Source organism: Mus caroli, unplaced genomic scaffold (assembly GCF_978045245.1).
Source record: "Mus caroli unplaced genomic scaffold, Mus_caroli_1 scaffold_20, whole genome shotgun sequence".
Lineage (NCBI taxonomy): Eukaryota > Metazoa > Chordata > Mammalia > Rodentia > Muridae > Mus > Mus caroli.
Genome location: NW_028227275.1, coordinates 49,094,542 through 49,121,488, shown reverse-complemented (window position 1 = coordinate 49,121,488; position 26,947 = coordinate 49,094,542). Strand labels below are relative to the sequence as shown.

Here is a 26,947-nt window from a genome sequence, read left to right as displayed (position 1 = left end):
ATAAGACAGAAATCGATATTCTAATAACTATTTCTTAGTACCGTTATTGAAGCCTACAGACAATATTTGTAGGACCTAGATTGTGAAAGGGTCCGTGTTATCTCATCTTTGTTCTTCTAGCAACTGTGTTTTACAGAGGGAGGTGATAACTTCAAGAATAATTGCTAACATTATTAGAGCTTTGCCATGTTAAGCCTTTTATGTCCTTCAGTCTCTTGAGCAGTTCAAGAGGAATTTTGGAAATGCTTCACATAACGTGTATGATTGTATATTTATATTCATATGATTGTGTGTGTGCACATGTATGACTGTTAATCTCTGAATGTGTGTGAAATAGAAAAAATAGAGAAAGAGCCAAGTATAGAGAGACATTGACTACAAATGTGAAAGTAATTATACAAGCAAACTTATACAAGATTAGGAAAGCACTCATCAGTGCTGTGGTGCCTGTCCCTTGCTGATTTAGAAAATATAGTTCACAAAAAAAGTATTGTTGTACTGTCTTCATATATTTTGTGACTATTAACATACATTTAATTACATTTTATTATTTTCGTCTCAACCAGGTTTTCCATTTATTTTAATGTTTTTACTTCATAATTTCTCTTTGGAAGTTATGCTTTATCCCGAGTATATTAATATAATAATTGACATACAGTGAGTTAGATCTCAGATTCTATTGGTGGAGGTATACTCATTCCACAGTAATTTAAATGACTAACCCTGTCATTTGAAAAGTCTTATCAGCACATCTGTTTTTGAAATGCCCATTTATTCTTTTGATGTGTGTCTGTCGTGAGAATAAAGATTATCAATATTAACAATACACGTGCTTTCCTGCCAAATGTCAATGTATTCTGAGACTCATCATTTGCACCCTCAAAATATGTCTGAATTACAAATCTTGACACTTTCATCCAGGCCATTGGGGATGTTGTGTGTTAAAACAATGTCAGGAGAAGAAATTGTAAAATTTATTTTGGGGTTCTGTATATGACACTTTCATAGAAAGAATGTTTGTCTTCACTAAGAACATACACTTCTGCTACAAAACACTGTGTCAGAATTACAAAGCACAATAGTATAATCCAAGTTATTGCATGTGTGTGTGTGTGTGTGTGCGTACGCACACACACTTATTTGTGTTTGTACATGTTCTTGTGTGTGATCACATTATTTCTTAGGCATTGTATTCAGGAAGTAGTCATTAAAGTTTAAATGTATTTCTTTAATGCAATGCTCTAATGTCACTTGAGTCAGCAATGTATTGTCTTATTTGTTTTTTTTTTTATTTTAGCTGGACAAGCACAGAGGTAATGATTGGGGAAAGAAATATTACCAAGATCACTCAGTTTATCCTCCTGGGATTCTCCGATTTCCCCCAAATCACAGCACTGCTTTTTGTTATGTTCCTCATCCTGTATATTACAGCACTGACCTGGAACCTGTCCCTTGTTGTTTTAATAAGGATGGACTCCTACCTCCATACACCTATGTACTTCTTCCTCAGTAATCTGTCCTTTATAGACTTCTGCTATATCTCTTCTACAGTCCCAAAGATGCTTTCCAACCTCTTCCAGGAAAAGCAAACTATCAGCTTTGTGGGCTGCATAGTTCAATACTTTATCTTTTCCACTATGGGACTGAGTGAATCTTGCCTCATGACAGCCATGGCCTATGACAGGTATGCTGCCATTTGTAACCCTCTTCTCTACTCATCAATCATGTCACCTAGCCTCTGTGCTCGGATGGTGATAGGAAGCTATACAGCAGGACTTGTAAGTTCTTTATCTCAGATATGTGTCTTGCTGCAGCTCCACTTCTGTGGATCTAATGTCATCAGACATTTCTTCTGTGACATGCCCCAGCTGTTAAATCTATCCTGCAATGACACTTTCTTTGCACATGTCCTACTTGTCATATTAACAATGTTTTTTGGGCTTATAAACGCCTTAGCCATCATGGTGTCCTATGGGTATATCGCCTCATCCATCATGAAGATCACTTCAGCGAATGGTAGGTCCAAGGCCTTCAACACCTGTGCTTCTCACCTGACAGCTGTTTCTCTCTTCTATAGTTCTGGTATCTTTGTCTATTTGAGTTCCAGCTCTGGTGGCTCCTCCAGCTTTGACAGATTTGCATCTGTCTTCTATAGTGTGGTGATTCCCATGTTGAACCCTTTGATATATAGTCTGAGAAACAAGGAAATCAAAGATGCCATGAATAGGTTGCAGAAAAAGGTAATCTGCAGCTAAGGTAAGAGATGAGGAGATTTCACTACAACACCATGTGAGAATTTCTGTTACCTGCAATCATGTACACATGGCTGGAATACTACAAAGTCCATGGCACTTCAGATAAAAATGGTTTTGAAATAGACAATATTTCAATATAAGCCAACAATTGCTTTGGTGTGTTTGAAATGCATCATCTTTAGAACCAGTAGCATCATAATTTCCATGTTGCAGATGGGCTACTTCTTCATTAATTATTCTATCTACAGGTATTTTAAAAATATCAAGTTGAGAAACTTGTGGAAGCCTGACACTTGTTAAATTACAAGGAATGCCTTTAGAGAAGATTCCTGATCAAATCCCTGACCTCAGATTCTACTAATTCTGTGTCATCAGTATCAAGATGTAGTATCCTAAGGCCTAAGCCATCACCATTGATTACTCTGTGATCCTGAGCAGATGAGGATGACCATACGGAACGTTTTTGTTTGAAAGAAACAAAGCCACACATTAGCTTTCTTGTGCCTTTTAGGAAGACTAATCAGAAATAACTTGAGTATGTAAAAGCAAACAAACACCCAAACAACACTACCTAGTCATTTAATATTTAGGTCAAACACAAAAGTGAAAGCTTGAATCATGAAGAAAAAATCATAAGGAAGGTGTGGTTTCTTCAGTGTCATTTCCTTCGTCTTCTGATAGTTTGATTTTTTCCGGTCATGACCTTTAGCAATATCTTATGAGCCAATAGTAATATATGAGATAGTGGGACCTGATGTCTCTTCCTTTTCTACATTACAACCAGAAAGTTTACCCTAGATTGATAGAGCCAATCAGAACATTCCAAAAATATATATTTTGATATTTCAGGCCCCTGATTAAGTTTTGTCTGAGAAGACTTGTGTGAATTTATTTTAATCCGAGACTAACAGCATATGATGGACTGGCATGTTCTTTATTATTGTCTATGCATGTTCAGTATTTTGTTTTAGTATTATGTCATTTTTAAAAAGTGATGTAATGGTGGTAGTAGAATAAGTTAAACTTTAAGGTGATATTTCTCAGTATTGCGTTGGAACTGTTTTCTCCAGGTAGACATGAGCTTCACCATCATGAAGCAGAAGTGCCTTACGGACTACCTTGGTTCACAGCCATGGGAGCTAAATATTATAATAGTACAGAGATAAGCATGTCCATGGAAATGAAAGTGATAGAATGTTAATATTTCCTGTAGAGCCAAGAGTAGTGATTTACCCCTATAATTCCAGCTTTAATAAGGCACAGGATTTCCATGGGCTTTACGGCAACCTAGGCTACAAAGCCATTTCAGCCTAGGTTACAGAGTGAGACAATGTCACAAACAAACAAACCCATGCAAACAAACTCTCTTCTTGAAACATGGCATCACAACACCCTTGCCTGAGATTATATTCAACAGTCCTTCCTCCCAACTCCCAGTTTCATATAAGACCACATGTGGTTGGTTTGTTTTACCCCCTGAGTACATAGGATATTCATGATTGACTAGGGGCTGGAACTCCCCAAGAGGGCAGTTGCTTGTTGGTCAAATATGCTGGAGTGAAGGATTCATTGTTGATGCTGCTGCTCCAGTCATTCTTGGTTTGTTAAGTAACTCTAATAAAGTCACTGGTTCACAAAACTGAACTTGGAAGGAATCTTTTTTTTTTCATCTGTTCATTCCATCTATATCTGGGTCATTGTGCATTTACTTATATATTCCCAAGAAAATTCCTGCAACATTCAGGGAGTTCAAAGGACCAGGAGAGACTATATAGATAATTATGCAAACTGAGTTGTCATTTCTGGCCAGTAGTCTCAATTCAGATATACGTTTGTGGTTCCATGTCTCTGGTTTAAAGCAGTACTGTGTGATGTGTAAACAATGGCCACATGATACTTAGATCTGACAAAATTGTTAATATCTCTGTCATTATATTTTCATGTTATTTTCAGAGATTCATTAGATTTTTTTTATTTGTGAGATTATAATATACATAATTTCTCCCTCTGTTTCTTCCCTCTAAGAATTCCTATATGTCCTTCCTTATCATTATTGGAGAGTTTCACACATACATACAACAAAATTTTACCATTACTTGAGAATTTCATTCATATACATAATACATTTTGACCATATTAATCATTGGTTCTCCCTCAAATTCCTCGCAGAGCTTACCCCATGGAATGTGTCTCTCTTCATTCTCTTTTTGTATTCTCCATTGATTCCATTTAGTACTATTTACATATGTGTTGGTGTAGTTTGACACCATAATGGTCCAGGATTATAGAGGAAGGGTTAAGGAGAGCTTCAGTACCTTATCCTTCAGACGAGGACAGCAGGAGTTTGTTCCATTCCCCATGCCATCTGGCACCATAAAGTTTGCTGCCCTACCATTACTCTAGTAAGAAAGTTTTCATAATTTACTTGTTTTGTTCATATTATATCCCAGTCACAGCCACCTCCTCCAAGTCCTGGCCTTACAAATCACTCACCCCATTTCCCTGTCATTCTCCTCAGAGAAGAGGAAGCATCCCCTTGGGTACCACCCCACCCTGGAACATATAGCCTAGCAGGATTAAGTATCTCCTCTCCCACTGAGGCCCACCCAAGCAGTCTAGTTAGGGGAAAGGAATCCAGTGGCAGGCAACAGAGACAGTCCCTGATCCAATTGTTAGGGGACCCACATGAAGACCAAGCTACACATTTGCTACAAATGTGTGTAGTGCCTAGGTCCAGTCCCTGAACACTCTTTGGTTGGTGGTTCAGTCTCTGTGAACCCTATAGGTTAGTTGACTATGTAGATCTTCTTGTGGTGTCCTTGACTCTTCCAGCTTGCTCAATTCTATCCTCTACTCTTCCACAAGGCACCCTGAGCTTTACCTGAAGTTTGGCTATGGGTTCTGCATGTTTCCATCTGCTGCTAGGTGAAGCCTCTCTGGTGACAGATATGCTAGGCTCCTGTCTGTAAGCACAGCAGAGTATCATTAACAGTGTTAGGAGTTGGCTTTCTCTCATGGGATGGATCTCAAGTTGAGCCAGTCATTGATGACTGTTTCCTCAGTCTCTTCTCCATCTTTATCCATTTACTTCTTGTAGGCAGGACAAATTTTGAGTTGAAGGATTTGTGGGTAGGTTGACATTTCCCTCGTTTCACTGGAAGTCCTGCTTGGCTATGAGAGGTGGCCTCTTCAGTCTCTGTATCTCCCTCTGGTATAAATCTCAGCTAGGATCATCCTCATAGACACCTCATAGCCTCTCCCATTTATAGTCTCCAGCTAGTCCTAGAGATGTCCCTCACCAATTTCTATTCTCTCTCCCAGCCATCTCCCTTCCCCTCAACATCATATCTCCAGCTGTATATTCCTCCTCACCACTCTCCCACACAGTCCCTCTCTCCATCCTCCTCTGATGACTATTGTGTTTCCTCTTCTGAATGAGACTCATGAACTCTCCCATGGACACTCCTTACTACCCAGTTTCTTTGGGTCTGTGGGTTGTAACATCGTTATCCTACACTTTATGGCTAATATCCACTTATAATGAACATGTATATCATATGTGTCTTTCTGCACCTTTATTACGTCACTCGGGATGATATGCTCAAGTTGCATCCGTTTGCCTGAAAATTGCATGATGTCTTTGTTTTTAATAACTGAATAGTGTTCCATTCAGCAATTCAGCTCCATTCAGTGTGTAGCTGAACCACATTTTTTTTTTATCCATTCTTCAGTTGAAGGACATCAAGGTTGTTTCCAGTCTCTGGCTATTACAAATAAAGCCACAATGAACATAGTTGAGCAAGTGTCCATGTTTTATAGTAGTGTGTCTTTTAGATATATGCATAGGAGTGGTATAGTATAGTTGCATCTTGAAAAAGAACTATTCCCAATTTTCTGAGAAACCATGCCAAATTGATTTGCAGTGTGGTTGTACAAATTTCCACAGCCACTAGCAATGGAGGAGTGTTTCTTTTGCTCAACAGCCTCAAAAACCATGTGCTGTCACTTGAACTTTTGATTTAGCCATTGTGACAGGTGTAGGACAGAATCTGAGTTGTTTTGATTTGCATTTCCCTGATGACTAAAGACACTGAACATTTCTTTAAGTGCTTCTTGGCCATTCCTCTATTGAGAATTCTATCACATTATTTTTTCCTTCCTTTTTATTAAATATTTTCTCCATCTACATTTCAAATGATATCTGAAAGTCCCCTATACAATATCCCCACCCTGCTCCCCACCCCACCCACTCCTACTTCCTGGACCTGGCATTCCCCTGTACTGGGATATATAATCTTTGCAAGACCAAGGGTTTCTTATTCCATTGATGGCTGACTAGGCCATCCTCTGCTACATGTGCAACTAGAGACACAAGCTCCAGGGGGTACTGGTTAGTTCATATTGTTGTTCCACCTAGAGGGTTGCAAACCCCTTTAGCTCCTTGGGTACTGTCTCTAGCTCCTTCATTGGGGGCCCTGTGTTCCATCCAATCCAAGCTTGCAATTCCACCAGCAATGGAAGAATGGATGACTGTGAACATCCACTTCTGTATTTGCCAGGCACTGGCATAGCCTCACAAGAGACAGCTATGTCAGGGTCCTGTCAGCAAAATCTTGCTGACATATGCAATAGTGTCTGGGTTTTGTGGTTGTTTATGGGATGGATCCCTGGGTGGAGAAGTCTCTGGATAGTCCTTCCTTCTGTCTCAGCTCCAAACTTTGTCTCTGTAACTCTTTCCATAGGTATTTTGTTCCCCATTCTAAGACGGAATGAAGTATCCACTTTGGTCTTCCTTCTTTTTGAGTTTCATCTGTTTTGCAATTTGTATCTTGGGTAGTCTAATTTTCTGAGTTGTGATTGGGTTACCTCACTCAGGATGATATCCTCCAGATAGATCCATTTGCCTAAAAACTTCATGAATGCATCATTTTTAGTAGCTGAGTAGTACTCCATTGTGTAAATGTACCACATTTTCTGTATCCATTCCTCTGTTGAAGGACATCTGGGTTCTTTCTAGCTTCTGGCTATTAAAAATAAGGCTGCTATGAACATAGTGGAGCATGTGTCCTTATTACAAGTTGGAATATCTTCTGGGTATATGCCCAGGAGAGGAACTGCTGGATCTTCTGGTAGTACTATGTCCAATTTTCTGAGGAACCGCCAGACTGATTTCCAAAGTGGTTGTACAAGCTTGCAATCCCACCAGCAATGGAGGAGTGTTCCCCTTTCTCCACTTCACATCCTCACCAGCATCTGCTGTCACCTGAATTTTTGATCGTAGCCATTCTGACTGGTGTGAGGTGGAATCTCAGGGTTGTTTTTATTTGCATTTCCCTGATGATTAAGGATGTTGAATATTTCTTCAGGTGCTTCTTAGGCATTCAGTATTCCTCAGTTGAGAATTCTTTATTTAGCTCTATACACCATTTTAAATGAGGTTATTTGATTTTCTGGAGTCCATCTTCTTGAGTTCTTTGTGTATGTTGGATATTAGTCCCTTATCTAATTTAGGATTGGTAAAGATCTTACCCCAATCTGTTGGTGGCCTTTTTGTCTTATTGACAGTGTCTTTTGCCTTACAGAAGCTTTGTAATTTTATGAGGTCCCATTTGTATTAAGGAAAAGTAATTGTTGCTTCCACATATTTTTGTTGTTAGAGTTGGGATTCTATTCTTGCTGCTCTCTGCTTTTAGGTTTGTTGAAGGATTACTTTCTTGCTTTTTCTAGGGTGTCATTTCCCTTCTTGTGTTGGAGTTTTCCCTTTATTATCCTTTGAAGGCCTCATCTGGTGGAAAGATATTGTGCGAATTTGGTTTTGTCATGGAATACTTTGGTTTCTCCATCTATGATAACTGAGAGTTTTGCTCGGTATAGTAGTCTGGGCTGGCATTTGTATTCTGTTAGGGTCTGTATAACGTCTATCCAGGATCTTCTGGCTTTCATAGTCTCTGGTGAAAAATCTGGTGTAGTTCTGATAGGCTTGCCTTTATATGTTACTTGACCTTTTTCCCTTACTGCTTTTAATATTCTATCTTTATTTAGTGCATTTGTTGTTCTGATTATTATGTGTCGGGAGAAATTTCTTTTCTGGTCCAGTCTATTTGGAGTTCTGTAGGCTTCTTATATGGTCATGGACAACTCTTTCTTTAGGTTCGGAAAGTTTTCTTCTACAATTTTGTTGAAGATATTTGCTGGCCCTTTAAGCTGAAAATCTTCATTCTCGTCTATACCTATTATCCTTAGGTTTGGTCTTCTCATTGTGTCCTGGATTTCCTGGATGTTTTGAGTTAGGATTTTTTTTGCATTTTGCATTTTCTTTGATTGTTGTGCCCATGTTCTCTATGGAATCTTCTGTACCTGAGGTTCTCTCTTCCATCTCTTGTAGTCTGTTGCTGATGCTCGCATCTATGGTTCCAGATTTCTTTCCTAGGGATTCTATCTCCAGAGTTGTCTCCCTTTGCATTTTCTTCATTGTTTCTACTTCAATTTTTAGATCTTGGATGGTTTTGTTCAATTCCTTCACCTGTTTGGTCGTGTTTCCCTGTAATTCTTTAAGGTATTTTGTGTTTCCTCTTTAAGGACTTCTACCTGTTTAGCAGTGTTCTCCTTTATTTCTTTAAGTGAGTTATTAATGTCTGTCTTAGTCAGGGTTTCTATTCCTGCACAAACATCATGACCAAGAAGCAAGCTGGGGAGGAAAGGGTTTATTCGGCTTACACTTCCATACTGCTGTTCATCACCAAAGGAAGTCAGGACTGGAACTCAAGCAGGTCAAAAAGCAGGAGCTGATGCAGAGGCCATGGAGGGATGTTCTTTACTGGCTTGCCCCCCCTGGCTTGCTCAGCCTACTCTTATAGAACCCAAGACTACCAGCCCAGGGATGGTCCCACCCACAAGGGGCCTTTCCCCCTTGATCACTAATTGAGAAAATGCCTTACAGTTGGATCTCATGGAGGCATTTCCTCAACTGAAGCTCCTTTCTCTGTGATAACTCCAGCTGTGTCAAGTTGACACAAAAATAGCCAGTACAATGTCCTTTTTAAAATCCTCTACCAGCATAATGAGATATGATTTTAAATCCGAATCTTGCTTTTTGGGTGTGTTGGGGTATCCAGGACTTGCTGTGGTGGGAGTAGTAGGTTCTGATGATGCCAAGTGGTCTTGGTTTCTGTTATTAAGATTCTTATGTTTGCCTTTTGCCATCTGGAAATCTCTGATGTTAGATGCTCTAGGTGTCTCTGGCTGGAGCTCGTTCCTCCTGTGATTCTGTTAGCCTCTGTCAGCACTCCTTGGAGTGCAACTCTCTCCTGAGTCCCAGGAGTCAGAGCACTCTCTGCAGGCAAGCTGTCCTCTGGTAGGGAAGGTACACAGAGGTCTGGAGCTCAGCTCTGCCTCCTCGCTGAAGATGAAGGCCCGAAGGGACCCTGTCCTAGAAGCTCTGTTGCTTCTGTGGCCCCCGCACAATCTCCTGCATGGACTGGTCTCTGATAGACCCTGGATACAAAATGGGGATCTCACCTTAGTCCTGGGGTCTGATCCCTCCCTGGAGACTGACTCTCCTCTGGTGGGGAAGGTGCCCAGAGGTCTGGGTCTCAGATCTTCCTCCTGGCTGAGAATGAAGGCCAAAAGGGCCCCTGTCCAAGAAGCTCTGTTGCTTCTGTGGCCCCCGCACAATCTCCTGCATAGACTGGTCTCTGAGAGACCCAGGATACAAGATGGGGATCTCACCTAAGTCCCAGGGTCAGAGCCCTCCCTGGAGGCCGACTCTCCTCTCAACTTTCAATTTTTTCAACAGCAAGTTATAAGTAGAATCCCAGAAAATGGCTGGAGATCTATGGCCAGCAAGCTAGCAGTAAGACCTATGAGCTAAGATTTCATTGACAGACTCTTGTCAGAAAATCAAGTGGGAAAACATTAAGAAATATGCAATGAGTTGACCTCTGCCCATCACATGCAATTTCCTCATGAACAAGTTCACACAGATGAACATATAACACACACACACACACAGACAGAGAGACAGAGAGACAGACAGAGAGAGAGTGACAGAGCAGGGGGAAGAGACAGAGAGACAGATATACAGACAGAAAGAGACACACAGAGAGACAAAGAGATACAGAGAGAGACACACTGACAGAAAGAGCCAGAAATAGACAAGAGAGACAGAGACAGAGAGAGAAAGAGAGATAGAAATGTCTCAAAGATTATAGCAACTATTAACATCCAGTTAATAATTTCAGACATCTGCTAGCAAAGTAAATCTTCCCCATAGCACAATCTGTTGGCATTATAAAGTTATATCGCATATACCTTGTTGACTAATAGAGATTTAGTGTAAAGGAATGGAAACTGAGTAGAAATAATAAAGTGGAATTTTGCCCTCAGCAACTTTTCCATCTTGGAAGGGGCTGTGGGAAACTCCTTCATCTATCCAGAGCTTCACTTTATCAATTGCAAAATGGGCCCCTCGAATCACCAAGTTTCAGGTAATTTTGGAATTAGGTTTTCTGTAGCCCCTTTAGATTTTTCTTGCCCACAAATATGAGCAAGATTAAGGTAAAATAAAGCATGTCATATATATATACATATACACACACACACACACATATATATATATACATACACATATATATACATATATACACACATATATACATATATATATTCAAGAGCAAGTAAATGAGTAAGGCTATAATTTTTGATGTACTATATCTAGGTGTGGAGGTGACAGACAGGGAATACAATCCATATTCTGAATGTACATACATATACTTATGCACATGCATATACATATGCATACACATACACACACCTATATATGTAAAGTCAGTACATAAATGACTTTCCATAAATAAAAATGTGTGCTTCTGGAATCCCTCTTCCTTTGCCACCAAAGTCTCCAAATGACCTGTGGAAGTTTATTACGTTAATGGTCAGAGATACTCTCACTCCCACTCCAAATCCTAGAAGCTGCCCACTGCAACTACTCCAGGATCCAATGTGCAAAGCTAAACAACCATTAAAGCTAATAATTGTCCTCTGGCATAATAGTGATGGGATTGGCTACCCATTTCCAATATTTCCCACTGTATTCTCCTATAAGACTTACTTTCTTGGTTCCAAGAAGACTCCATTTTATATTGAAAACAGCCTTTCACTTTAAGATGTCTTCTGCTAGAAGTAAACCTCATACACAAAGAGATGAAGACTTGTGCTAAAACAAAAGGTGAATAAAAAATAAATTAATTTTTAAAAGTGTAGTTGTTAGGGACAAAAATTATCAACTGAGATGTTTTGTATCAAATTCTTACTGTGCTATCTTATCAATGAAAGATGATATGAACTATACATTTTTCATATTCATATATTCATATTCATATATTGTTGTGGAACAACAATATGAACTAATCAGTACCCCCAGAACTTGTGTCTCTAGCTGCATATGTAGCAGAAGATGGCCTAGTTGGCCATCATTGGGAAGAGTGGCCCTTTGGTCTAGCAAACTTTATATGCCTCAGTACAGGGGGAACGCCAGGGACAAGAAGTGGGAGTTAGTGGGTAGGGGAGCAGGGCAGGGGGAGGGTATAGGGGACTTTTGGGATAGCATTTGAAATATAAATGAAGAAAATATCTAATAAAAATAAAAAATAATTATAGAAAAAATGAATATGAAATTGTTTAATCTCTTAAACATCAGCATATTTTTTGTAATGCTAATATAATATTGACTTCTGGCTCAACGGGTGTTGAGGTCATTAAATAAGGTGTGAATAAGAAAGTCTTTACAGGATGCTTGATAAATAGAACTCACTCCAGGGATGTAAACTAATAGCATGAATAACTTTGTCTCTTGAGTCATGGCCAAGAAGTAACTTTCCTTTCTACATGACTTAAAAAAATTACTTATTTGTGTGTATGAATTTTTGCCTGTATGTATGCATATGCACCATGTGCATGCCTGTGGAGGCCAGAAGAAGGCACTGGATCCTTTGGACCTGGAGCTGTAGATGGGTGTGACATCTTGGGGTCCATTGAGTTTATAGTAGAGGTCTACTAAGGACAGATCACAAGGAAGAAGTGTGGAGGTAGGAATTCATTCTTATTAAAACAATGAGGTACTTGTTCCAGGTACAGAAATATAACAAATTGCAGAGCTGTGATTTGGTGGAAATCTGAGAATCCCAGGAGGATGAACTGGGTTATCTCAGTATATTTCTTTTTATAATCATCTTGATGATCCTTGATGAGTAACAACAACAACAACCACAACAACAACAACAGAAGAAGAAGAAGAAGAGGAGGAGGAGGAGGAAGAGAAGAGGAGAAAAAAATAAGAAGAGAAAAGGAAAAGAAAATGCATTGTTAACTCAGTTAAAACTTTACTATTTTCAGATTATCCATTTTCTCACCACAAAGTCCTGGCAAGAAACATCTAAGATCTGCATCATAAGTAAAAATGGGTTTTCTGGGACTCCACCGAAAGTGGTCTGCACAGGTGAGAGTGTGCACTACAGAAGCTAACAGCTTCTGTGACAGGCCAAAGCAGCACAGCCTCTGGGAAAGGTCCTGTTTTGGGCCTTCATCTTCGGCCAGGAGGGAGGTCCGAACCCCAGATATCTGTGCACCTTCCCTGTAAGAGGAGAGCCTGACTGCAGAGAGTGCTCTGACCACTGAAACTCAGAGGAGAGAGCTAGTCTCCCAGGTCTGCTGATAGAGGGTAACAGAATCACCAGAGGAACAATCTCTAAACAAAGAAAACTATAACAACTAACTGCAGAGATTACCAGATGGCTAAAGGTAAACATAAGAATCTTACTAACAGAAACCAAGACCACTCACCATCATCAGAACCCAGGACTCCCACTTCGCTCAGTCCAGGACATCCCAACACACCGGAAAAGCTAGACCTGAATTTAAAAGCATATCTCATGATGATGGTAGAGGACATCAAGAAGAACTTTAATAACTCACTTAAAGAAATACAGGAGAACACTGCTAAACAGGTAGAAGATATTAAAGAGGAAGCACAAAAATCCCTTAAAGAATTGCAGGAAAAGCCAACCAAACAGGTGATGGAATTGAATAAAACCATCCAAGACCTAAAAAGGGAAGTAGACACAATAAAGAAAACCCAAAGTGAGGCAACGCTGGAGATAGAAACCTTAGGAAAGAAATCTGGAACAATAGATACAAGCATCAGCAACAGAATACAAGAGATGGAAGAGAGAATCTCAGGTGCAGAAGATTCCATAAAGAACATCTGCACAACAATCAAAGAAAATGGAAAATGCAAAAAGATCCAAACTCAAAACATCCAGGAAATCCAGGACACAATGAGAAGACCAAACCTATGGATAATAGGAGTAGATGAGATTGAAGGTTTTCAACTCAAAGGACCAGAAAATATCTTCAACAAAATTATAGAAGAAAACTCGCCAAACCTAAAGAATGACATGCCCATGAACATACAAGAAGCCTACAGAACTCCAAATAGACTGGACCAAAAAAGAAATTCCTCCTGACACATAATAATCAGAACAACAAATGCACTAAATAAGGAGAGAATATTAAAAGCAGTAAGGGAGAAAGGTCAAGTAACATATAAAGGCAAGCCTATCAGAATTACACCAGATTTTTCACCAGAGACTATGAAAGCCAGAAGAGCCTGGACAGATGTTATACAGACAATAAGAGAACACAAATTCCAGCCCAGGCTACTATACCCAGCCAAACTCTCAATTACCATGGATGGAGAAACCAAAGCATTCCATGACAAAACCGAATTCACACATTATCTTTCCATGAATCCAGCCCTTCAAAGGATAATGACAGAAAAAAACCAATACAAGGACGGAAACCACGTTCTAGAAAAAGCAAGAAGGTAATCCCTCAACAAACCTAAAAGAAGACAGCCACAAGAACAGAATGCCAACTTTAGCAACAAAAATAATAGGAAGCTACAATTACTTTTCCTTAATATCTCTTAATATCAATGGACTCAATTCCCCAATAAAAAGACATAGACTAACAGACTGGCTACACAAACAGGACCCAATATTCTGCTGCTTACAGGAAGCCCGTCTCAGGGAAAAAGACAGACACTACCTCAGAGTAAAAGGCTGGAAAACAATTTTCCAAGCAAATGGCCTGAAGAAACAAGCTGGAGTAGCCATTCTAATATCTAATAAAATCGACTTCCAACCCAAAGTCATCAAAAAAGACAAGGAAGGGCACTTCATACTCATCAAAGGTAAAATCCTCCAAGAGGAACTATCAGTTCTGAATATCTATGCTCCAAATACAAGGGCAGCCACATTCATTAAAGATACTTTAGTAAAGCTCAAAGCACACATTGCACTTCACACAATAATAGTGGGAGACTTCAACACACCACTTTCACCAATGGACAGATCATGGACACAGAAACTAAACAGGGACTCAGTGAAACTAACAGAACTTATGAAACAATGGATCTAACAGATATATACAGAATATTTTATCCAAAACAAAAGGATATGCCTATTTCTCTGCACCTCATCATACCTTCTCCAAAACTGACCACATAATTGGTCACAAAATAAGCCTCAAAATACAATAAATAAATTGTCCCATACATCCTATGAGATCACCAAGGACTAAGGCTGATCTTCAACAACAAAGTAAATAATAGAAAGCCACCATTCATGTGGAAATTGAACAACACATTTCTCAATGATACCTTGGTCAAGGAAGGAATAAAGAAAGAAATTAATGACTTTTTGGAGTTTAATGAAAATGAAGCCACAACATACCCAAACTTGTGGGACACAATGAAAGCATTTCTAAGAGGGAAATGCATAGCTCTGAGTGCCTCCAAAAAGAAACTAGAGACAGCACACATTAGTAGCTTGACAACACACCTAAAAGCTTTAGAACAAAAGGAAGCAAATTCACCCAAAAGGAGTAGAAGGCAGGAAATAATCAAACTCAGTGGCGAAATCAACCAAGTGGAAACAAGAAGAACTATTCAAAGAATCAACCAATCGAGGAGTTGGTTCTTTGAGAAAATCAACAAGATAGATAAACCCTTAGCCAGACTCACTAGAGGGCACAGAGAAAGCATTCTAATTAGCAAAATCAGAAATGAAAAGGGAGACATAACAACAGATCCTGAAGAAATTCAAATCACCATCAGATTCTTCTACAAAAGGCTATACTCAACAAAACTGGAGAACCTGGATGAAATGGATAAGTTTCTAGACAGATACTAGGTACCAAAATTAAATCAAGATCAGGTTAATGATCTAAACAGTCCTATATTCCCTAAAGAAATAGAAGCAGTCATTAATAGTCTCCTAACCAAAAAAAAAAAAAAAAAAAAGCCCAGGACCAGACAGGTTTAGTGCAGTGTTCTATAAGATCTTCAAAGAAGATCTAATGCCAGTTCTGCACAAACTATTCCACAAAATAGAAGTAGAAGGAACTCTACCCAACTCATTCTATGAAGCCAAAATTAGTCTGATACCTAAACCACAAAAAGACCCAACAAAGATAGAGAACTTCAGACCAATTTCCCTTATGAATATTGATGCAAAAATCCTCAATAAAGTTCTCGCTAACCGAATCCAAGAAGACATCAAAACAATCATCCATCCTGACCAAGTAGGTTTCATTGCAGGGATGCAGGGATGGTTCTATATACGGAAATCCATCAACATAATCCATTATATAAACAAACTCAAAGACAAAAACCACATGATCATCTTGTTAGATGAGGAGAAAGCATTTGACAAAATCCAACACCCAACATCCTGTATCAGATAGGGGACTAATAACCAATATATATAAAGAACTCAAGAAGGTGGACTCCAGAAAATCAAATAACCCCATTAAAAAATGGGGCTCAGAACTGAACAATGAATTCTCACCTGAGAAATACCGAATGGCAGGGAAGCACCTGAAAAACTCTTCAACATCCTTAATCATCAGGGAAATGCAAATCAAAACAACCCTGATATTCCACCTCACACCAGTCAGAATGGCTAAGATAAAAAATTCAGGTGACAACAGATGCTGGCAAGGATGTGGAGAAAGAGGAACACTCCTCCATTGTTGATGGGATTGCAAGCTTGTACAACCACTCTGGAAATCAGTCTGGTGGTTCCTCCGAAAACTGGACATAGTACTACTAGAGGATCCCGCAATACCTCTTCTGGGCATATATCCAGAAGATGTCCCAACCGGTAAGAAGGACACATGCTCCACTATGTTCATAGCAGCCTTATTTATAATAGCCAGAAGCTGGAATGAACTTAGATGCCCCTCAACAGAGGAATTGATACAGAACATGTGGTACATTTACACAATGGAGTACTACTCAGCTATTTAAAAAAATGAATTTATGAAATTCCTAGGCAAATGGATGGACCTGGAGGACATCATCCTGAGTGAGGTAACCTAATCACAAAGTAACTCACACGATATGTACTCACTGATAAGTGGATATTAGCCCAGAAACTTACGATACTGAAGATATAAGATACAATTTGCTAAACGCATGAAACTCAAGAAGAATGAAGACCAAAGTGTGGACACTTTGCTACTTCTTAGAATTGGGAACAAAACACCCAAGGAACCGTTACAGACACAACGTTTGGAGCTGTGACGAAAGGATGGACCATCTAGAGACTGCCATATCTGGGGATCCATCCCATAATCAGCTTCCAAACGCTGACACCATTGCATACACTAGCAAGATTTTGCTGAAAGGACCCAGATATGGCTGTCTCTTGTGAGACTATGCTGGGGCCTAGCAAACACAGAAGTGGATGCTCACAGTCAGCTATTGGATGGATCACAGAGCCCCCAATGGAGGAGCTAGAGAAAGTACCCAAGGAGCTAAAGGGATATGCAACCCTATAGGTGGAAGAACAATATGAACTAACCAGTACCCCAGAGCTCTTGTCTCTAGCTCCATATGTATTAAAAGATGGACTAGTCGGCCATCACTGTAAAGAGAGGCCCATTGGTCATGCAAAGTTTATATGCCCCTGTACATGGGACCGCCAGGGCCAAAAAGTGGGAGTGGATGGGTAGGGGAGTGTAGGGGAGGGTATGGGGGACTTTTGGGATAGCATTGGAAATGTAAATGAGGAAAATACCTAATAGAAATATTTTTAAAATGTATAAAAAAAAAGAAAAAGAAAATGTAAATACTTGAACTGGTAACCTTTAAGTAATTGTTTATTAAATAACCAAAATTATAAATGAATTTTTATAGCACTATAAAGTGGTCTTATAATGAACGTCATATACTATGAGGACATAATTCAGAACTGTTAAAACAGAAGACAGATTATAATCTCAAACTCACTCTTGATTTAGGCCGAGGTTGCACATCACTGGATGAATGCATTCAGCATGAATAGGTGAATAGTTGTAGTTTGTGCACATACATGTGAACACATACATAAACAGGATTACATTTACTGATTATTATGTATTGAACTATCCCTGCATTTCTGGAGTGAAGCCTACTTGATCATGGTGGAAGATCTTTTTGATGTTTTCTAAGATTTTGTTTGCAGGTATTTATTTGGTGTGTTTACATCTGTGTTCTCAAGAAAAATTGGTCTGTGATTCCATTTCTTCATTGAGTCTTTATGTGGTTTGAGTATCAGAGTGATTGTGGCCTCGTAAAATAAATTTGGTAATATTTCTTGTTTCTATTTTGTGAAATAATTTGAGGAGAATTGTCTTTAATTCTTGTTTGAAAGTTTGGTTGAATTCTGCACTAAAACTATCAGTTCTCAGGCTTTGTTTGGTGGTGGAGTTTTTAATGACTGCTTTTATTTTATTAGTGGTTGTAAATCTACTCAAATTGATTTTCAGATTTTGATTTCACTTTGATAAGGGGCACCTGTCAAGGGAACCATTCTTTCCTTTTAGATTGTTTTCAATTTTCTGGAGTACAGTTTTTTTTTTAAATTTTAATTTTTTACTTACTCACTTTACATCCCACACATTACTCCTCTCTGTCAGTTCCTCCCACAATCCTCCCCCCTTCCCCTCCCCTACTCCTCTGAGCTGGTCTGGGACTTCCTGGGTATCTTCCCACCCATTCCCATCTTTGGATTTCCCTGTTGGCTGTTATGTTCCTTTTTTTGTTTCTTATTTTGTAAATTTGAATGTTCTCTGTGTTTATTAATTAGTTTGAATAAAGGTCTGTCTATCTTGTTTATTTTCTCAAAGAACCAAATCTTTGTTCCATTGATTCTTTGTATTGTTCTCCTTGTTTTTTATTTATTTATTTATTTATTGATTTTAGCCCTTGGTATGATTATTTCCTGTCATCTACTGCTCTTGGATGTGCTTACTTCTTTTTGTTCAAGAGCTTTCAAGTATGTTATAAAGTTTATAGTGTGAAATATTTCAATTTTTAAAAAAATGTAGGCACTAAGTGCTATGAAGTTTCCTCTTAGCACCAGTTTTGTTGTATCCCATAATTTTGGATATGCCATCTATTCATTTTAATTGAATTCTAGAAAGTCTTTAATGTCTTTATTTCTGTCTTGGCCCACTTTTCATTCAATACAGAGTTGTCCAATTTCCATGCATTTGTAAGTTTTCTTTTGTTTCTGTTGTTAATATCCTTCTTTATTCTGTGTTTGTCTGATAGGATGCAGGGAGTTATATCAATTTCCTTGTTTCTGTTGAGACTTGTTTTGTGTCTAAATGTGTGGTCGATTTTTGGAGAAAGTCACATGAGGTACAGAGAAGAAGATATATTATTTTGTGTTTGAGTAAAAGATTTGGTATATATCTGTTAGGTCCACTTGGTTTATAACATGTTAGCTTCAGTATTCATCTGTTGAATTAAGACCTGTCCAATGGTGAGTGTAAGGTATTGAAGTCTTCTACTATCACTGTTAGGGTTAATATGTGATTTAAGGTACAATAGTGTTTCTTTTACAAACTTAGATGCCTTTGCGTTTGGAAACTAGACTTTAATAATTAAAATGTATACAAGAATACAAGAATGGTGGTGCATGCAATCAATCCTAGCCCTCACTAGGCAGACCTCTGTGAATTCGAGGCTAGCATGATTTACAAAGCAAGTTCCAGAGCAGCTAGCGATGTTACAAAGAGAAACCCTATCTTGAAAACAAAACAAAACAAAAAACCAAAAAACAACCATTCAACCAACCAACCAACCAACCAACCAACCAATCAACCAGCTTAAAAAAAAAAAAAAACCAACCAAATTAAAAAAAAAAGTCAAAACCAAACCAAACCAACCAACGAACAAAAACTTGAAATGTCATTTCTTTTTGGATTTTCCTTTTATGAGTATGTAGTGTTTTCCCCTATCTCTTTTTGCTTAGTTTTCATTTGAAGTGTATTTTTTTTTAGATGTGAAAAATGCCTATACAACCTTGCTTCTTAGGTCCATTTACTTGGGATATCTTTTTCCAACCCATTAACTGAGGTAATTCTTATTATTGATGTTGAGGAGTGTTTCTTGGATGCAACAGAAGAATGGATCTTACCTTTGCTTTCATTTTGTTAATTTATATCTTTTTACTGATGAATTGAAAACACTGGCATTGAGAGATATCAGTGACCAACACTTGCTGATTCCTGTTATTTTGTTGTTGCTTTTGTTGTTAATGGTAGTGGTAGAGGCATGTATATATGTGTGTTTGTTTCCCTTCTTTTGATTTCGCTGATGTGAAACTATTTGTTTCCTGTGTTTTCATGGTTGTAGTCAACCTCCTTATGTTAGAATTTTCATTCTATCATTTGCAGTAGGGCTGGATTTGTAGATAGATATAGTTTAAATTTGGCTTTATCATGAAATATGTTATTTTCTCCATTTTTGGCAACATAAAATCTGGCTGGCATCTGTAGTCTCTTAGAGTCTGCAGCCATCTGTCCAGGCCCTCATGGTTTTTAAAATCTTGATAGAAAGTCAGGTGGAATTCTAATAAGTTTGCCTTGGTCTTTTTCCATTGCAGATTTTTTTTTTTTTTTTTTTTTTTTTTTTTAAAGGTTTATTTATTTATTATATGTAAGTACACTGTAGCTGTCTTCAGACACTCCAGAAGAGGGCACCAGATCTCGTTACGGATGGTTGTGAGCCACCATGTGATTGCTGGGATTTGAACTCTGGACCTTCGGAAGAGCAGTCGGGTGCTCTTACCCACTGAGCCATCTCACCAGCCCCCCCATTGCAGATTTTAATGTTCATTCTCTGCTCTGTGCTGGGAGCCAGTCTGTCCTGGAATGGTTTGAAGTGAGACATAGATTGGATGGAGTTTTAAAGACTGATGTCCTCAGAGGTAGCTTTAAAGACTGATGCTCTCTGGACTTCTAGCTCTGTAACTATTCTGAATGCTTGCTGAGAACTTCTAAAAAAAAATCCTAAAAACTTTCTTATTTATTTTGTGGTTAAAAACTACTGGCTTAGGTGATTAACACCTCTTGTTTAGCAGTGGGAATTAAGTATAAAATTTATTACTATCACTCCCTTCTCTGTCCAGTCAGCCAAAAGCCTCTCTGGCTAGGCTGCTTAACTCTTTGTGAACCAGAAAGGAAAATAATTAAGATGCTTTATGCACAGACACATATACATTTCATACATACATTTACATTCTCATTCACATTCTTATTTATACATTAATACATTCACATTTATTATTGGGCCAAACCACCTTTCTCATACACTCCACAAGTATTCATGCATGTTCACATACATACACATATACTTACACACATATGTACAGACAAGCAGATGTATACACTTGGATGGGTGGCTGGATGGATGAAACAGAGCTCTCCAGGCCAAACCATTCAATCAACAGTCTTAGTTCCTTTCTCTGGCTCTTTTATACCTTCTTAGATGAAAAGTTCTCCAGAAAATTGTCTCAGAGATAAGATGTTATATAAAATTGGAGTTACAGAAGGATGTTGATATTAAGTTTAAAGCAGTGTTTCATTCTAATATGCTCGTTATAAGAGCAAAGCAACAGCTTTTTACAAGGTATTGCTTTATTCTAGTGCACACCTGTGGCTTTAACCTTGGATCTAAATGTGTTTCTTTGAATACAAATTTGTCCCAAACCTATTTCTCTTTTTAGTATAATGATAAAAGCTCACTGTGTTTCTTATTATGCAGCCTTTACCTACTATATAAGGAGTGGTCGCATTCTACCCTTAACTCTAACTTTATTATATCTTTCTAGCAAAGCAACCAAGACCATCTCCTAAAACTTTCTTCCAAAGATTATTTGAATCGAATATGGAATTCTATAAAACCATTAATTTATCTAAATAACATGAATTCATAAAAGTTCATCTTTATATTATCTTCAGGAAATTTGATCAATAGGGTGGGTTAATGCCCAGGAATTATTATATTAATTTGATAATGACAGGAAAGGCATGTCAGCTGCAAGAAGCAATCCTGAGATGAAGTCTCTTTGTAGCCTTACCACTACAGACTATGCAAAAAGAGTGGGCCACCTCCTGGAAGGTCACTTACTAGCTTTATCCTATCCTAGATGGCTCCTGACAGTTCTATGTGTTTGGTATGCTGATTATTATATGGTGAGGGTATTTTTCTCTGTTCCAATATTTTTGGTGTTCTGTAGGCTTCTTGTACATTTATAGGCAGTCCGTCTTAAAATTAGTAATATTTTCTTCTATGATTTTCTTGAAAATATTTTCTGGGCCATTGACCTGGGATTCTTATCATCCCTCTATCCTAATATTGTTAGGTTTGGTCTTTCCATGGTGTCCCAGGTTTCATGGATGTTTGGGTCAGAAACTTTTTAGATTTAACCTCTTTTGACTGACATATCTGTTTCTTCTACTGAATCTTCAATGCCTATAGACTTGTAATCATCCCCATCCCAGATTTTCTTGTCCATTTGTTGTATTGTGTTGATAAAGTTTGCCTCTGTAGTTCCTGTTCAACTTCCTAAATTTTCATTTTCAGAATTTCCATATTTTTATTTCCTTTATTCCTTCTATTTTCATTCTCAGGGCTTGATCAGTTTTACTCATCTTCAATTGTTTGTGTCTTTTCTGGATTTCTTTAAAGTATTTATTAATTTTCTCTTTAAGGACCTTTATTATCTTAGTATAGTTGACTTTAATGATTTTTTTTCTTATGCTTCACCTATGTTGGAATATTCAGGGCCTGCTGTGATAGGATAGCTGGGCTCTGGTAGGGAAATATTACTTTAGTTGTTAATTGATTGTGTTTTTATGCTGAGGTCTATATGTCTTGGTTTGGGATGCTGATAGGTCTAGGTGCTAATTTCTGGTTTTGTTTTTGTTTGGTGGTTGTTTTTTTCCTTGATTCTGCTTCCTCCCTGGGTTTTGGAGAGTGTGATAGCTATAGATTTCTTGTTTTACTGGCTGGCTCAGCTGGTGGCTTAAAGGGAATAATTGCTGGTGTTGTAGGCTGGGATGAGTTGTGGTAAGAAATATTGTGGGAGATAGTTTTTGTGGACAGTTGGGAATGGTGTTAGAAAGGAAAGGGAATCCACAGTGGCTTTCCTGCTATAGATCTGGGGATGAGACCAGGGAGCTGTGGATCTCAGTGGCAAAGGGAGAGGTGTGGGTTTACCTTCAGCCTACTTGTTGTCCTAGTAAGAGCAGCCCTTGGGTTACCTACTGGGTTTGGGGGCTGTAATAAAGCTACTAAGAGGTTATCGGGAGGGAGGTTAGAAGTGAATGGACTATGGGATCCACAGGAAATGTGATTAGTCAGAAAGGAAGGCTACACTTGGTATTCTGTTGCAGCACTGAGGATGAGATTGGGGGATTAGATCTAGGGGAATAGAAAGAAGAGAGAATGTCTGTGATACGCCTAACTTGGCATGTCTAAACCTATTGCTTATAACCATTGTATCTTAAGTTACATATTTTATCTTTAGTTTCAGATGCAAGAAAATTTATATCATTACATTTTTGGTCAAATACTGCTTTTCTATTCTATTTTTGCAATTAAATTTAATCAGTAAATACTTTTTGAACTTAAGAATTTGAATGATTTCCAGTGAGAATACATCATACATCATTACTATATTCCACATAATTAGTGTTATTAGAGATACAGCTGCCTTAATTTGAAAGTTATCTTAATAGTTATCAAAATAGTTATCTTTCATTCTTTGATAAATTCATGCTTGGAGTAATTGGAGAATATATGAAATTCAAGTTGTCTATATGTCCTCAAAGTAAACTTTAGCATGGTTTATAATAAAAAAATAATTGAGAGGATAAAGAAATTATTTGTAGAGGGTGAAATAATGTGAATGACTAGAGTTGAAAATTTTTGAGTTGTTGAGTATCAGGAGTTTGTGATCATACTAAATCAGATGTTAAAAGCATGAGGTGCTGTTCTGCTAAACAAACAGCCAAAAACCTAAGAGCTTAATTACAAAGCTTTATTTTGTTTATCCAAGGTCAGCCAAGGTCAGCCAACTAAATCCATCTTAAACATCTCTACATATAGAGCAATGTTAGCAACATTGCATATCTCAGTGGCAAAGTGAGAATGCACAAAAGGCAAAGTATAACCTATCTCTAAAGATTTCTTCCCACAAATCTTTGCATCACCTCTGCTTCTTTTTCATTAGGCAAAACCCATTATAGTTAAAATTGATTTTGAGCATTGTCATGTATAATCCCAAGTGGCAAAGAAACTAGAGGAAAGTTAATCTGGAACAAGCTGATGCCATTGTGTCCTAATCTTGAACTTGTATTCACCTGTCAAAACACAGAGATATATCCAGACTCTCTAGAAAACGGGCTATCCAAACTCCTCCAGACACTGCTGTTCAGAATCTTTGAGGGATACTTAGTAGGCTCTTGATTATACCTATATTGTTCTTTAATTTTAAAGACATGTGTAACATTTTACACACTTTCTATTCATTTTTAGAGACTGAGTACTCAGTAAATTCATGAGGGTACTTTCATAAGACATGGAATATATATTTGAAATATCAGAAGCAATTTCATAGTATTATCTTATTGTCCATGTTAACCAAGAGTAAATTGCCGTGATTTAAGAAAGGATGTTAGAGTACCACAGTATCAGATCATTAAGAATTTAAATTTGAAATCTCATATGGACTCATTTCAAGAATCAAATAATCATACTCATAGTAAATGAGCAAACCATTTCCTGCATCTTTACTGTAGTCTTCATCTACATCTTTTTTATTCACCCAGTTACTAGGGGAGACAAGAATAAAACATCAAAATTCATAGATGATTAGCATTAATTTGCCTTAGAAATAATTTAACTGTCAGAAGTAGTTGTTTTTCCCAGGAGGCACAGCCAAGTCAATGCTAATTTTATTCCTTCTAACAGGAGGTTTCTTGCTCAGAAACAAAGAACAACATTGGTCTTCACCAGGTCTTTATTCTGCTGTATTGAGCCATTTGTGAGATAAGAGTTCTAAACCCAGGGATGCTTCCAGCCTTCTGTAAGGACAGGACCCAGGGCTGAAAGTCTTTTATCGCAGCAGCAAAAACTTATAAATTTGGTTGTTTCACAAATACTGTGGATAAATAATAACAGATAAAGCTATTTCTAATGTAACACGAAAAGGATAAACCTATAGGACTTACAAGGATTATGTTTCATTAGCATCGAGTCAGTCACAGTCCACATGGATATTATAACTTTGAAAGTTTTTTTTTAATCACATAAGTAGGTAGATTGTAGGGAAAACCTGCCAGAAATCTTAGACTCTTTTATTAGCAGCATCCCAGCTTCTTCTGTAACCTCTTTCCAGCATCTTTGATTTCCTTGTTCCTCAGACTATACACCAAAGGGTTCAACATAGGAATCAGCACAGTGTAGAATACAGACACAAATCTATCAAAGCTGGAGGAGCCACCAGAGCTGGAACTAAAATAGACAAAAGCAGTGGAGGTGTAGAATAGGGAAACAGCTGTCAGGTGAGAAGCACAGGTGTTGAATGCCTTGGACCTACCCTTAGCTGAAGTGATCTTCAGAATGGACAAGACAATATAGCCATAGGATATTATGATGACTAAAGCATTTGAAATACAAAACAACATTGTTAATATGAGAAGCTCTACGTGTGCAAAAAAAGTGTCAGTGCAGGATAGATTTAACAACTGGGGAATGTCACAGAAAAAATGTCTGATGACATTAGATCCACAGAAGTGGAGCTGCAGCATGGCAAACACCTGAGATATAGAACCTAGAAATCCTGCTGTGTAGCTTCCCATTACCATCTGAGCACAAAGTGTGGGTGACATGACTGATGAGTACAGAAGAGGGTTACAAATGGCAGCATACCTGTCATAGGCCATGGCTGTCATGAGGCAAGATTCACTCAGTCCCATGGTGGAAAACATAAAGTATTGAACTATGCAGCCCACAAAGCTGATAGTTTGCCTTTTTTGGAAGAAGTTGGAAAGCATCTTTGGGACTGTAGAAGAGATATAGCAGATGTCTATAAAGGAAAGATTACTGAGGAAGAAGTACATAGGTGTATGGAGGTAGGAGTCCATCCTTATTAAAACAACAAGGGACAGGTTCCAAGTCAGTGCTGTAATATACAGTGTAAGGAACATAACAAAAAGCAGTGCTGTGATTTGGGGAAAATCAGAGAATCCTAGGAGGATGAATTCAGTGATCTCAGTAATGTTTCTTCCCTTAATCATTGCCTTGGTAATCCTGGTTAGTATTGGGGAGGAGAAAAAGAAAACATCATTGGCTCAAGGGGAATAATAACATTTTCTATCTCTTTCTCTGAGTCTGGATTGAGAGTAACAGTACATTACCTTTCCATAGGAGGAACCCAGTGCTTCCTTTCCAGCTGTCAATGAAAACCTGCTCATTCTTTAGATCTTACCTGATTCATATACTGTCATGAGGATTTAAGAAGATAATTAAAGATTGACTGGAAGCATTTATTAATGCACCCATGAAATTGCCGAGCTTATGAAATAGATGGCCTATGTGACTGATTGAAATAAGTGTCTTTTGTGTTTTATTGCCACTTCTGAGTATAATTGCTGCTTCAGTCTTATGACAGTGTAGGTGTTGTTCATTCAAAATAAATATGAAATCATTTTATATCTTAGAATATTTTTTTAGTAATTTTTATTATCTTTTTCATTTAGGGAAAGTTCCTCTATTTATAAGAATTTGTCAAATGCTTTGATAATATATTTAAGCTACATTTAGAAAGTAGCGTGGAATATTATATAACTTATAATTGTGATAAAATTATTCATGTGTACACAATAAAATCATGGACTAAATCTTGGGAACTCTTTCTATGAAACACCCAATCTGGAAGTGGGTAGTCTATTCTTGACTTTCAGGAAGGATTATCTCAGTTTCAGGATATCTTTGTTACTTGGACAGCACCATAGCAGGAATATAGTCAAAGGTTCATAATCAGAGGTTTAGTTGTGATGCCCCTTGCACTATGAATTTGTCTAAGCTGCTTAAGATAACTAAAGTTTCTGTTCTTCCAAACTGAGCACCAGTTATCTTGGTCCCCAAGTTTCTTGGGAGATTTATGAGCATCCTAGGAACACTGATTTAATGTCTTTAGATCAGGGAAACTCTTGCTCCATCACCTGCAATAGAATTCACGTTTTTTAACATGCATACTGGTAACATGGGTTGCCATGCTTTGGTGTATTCT

At 38.0% G+C, this 26,947-nt stretch overlaps 2 protein-coding genes across 2 annotated transcripts; one reads left to right on the top strand and one right to left on the bottom strand.

Moving 5' to 3' along the window:
* Positions 1-1,316: 1,316 nt before the first annotated feature.
* Positions 1,317-2,255, top strand: LOC110285869 (olfactory receptor 5AN1-like). The gene has a single exon (XM_021152329.2). It carries the CDS (start codon positions 1,317-1,319, stop codon positions 2,253-2,255), a length of 939 nt encoding a protein of 312 aa, XP_021007988.1.
* A 22,758-nt stretch (positions 2,256-25,013) lies between these two features.
* On the bottom strand, positions 25,014-25,952 carry LOC110285891 (olfactory receptor 5AN1-like). Its single transcript, XM_021152356.1, has one exon. It carries the CDS (start codon positions 25,950-25,952, stop codon positions 25,014-25,016), a length of 939 nt encoding a protein of 312 aa, XP_021008015.1.
* Positions 25,953-26,947: the final 995 nt, after the last annotated feature.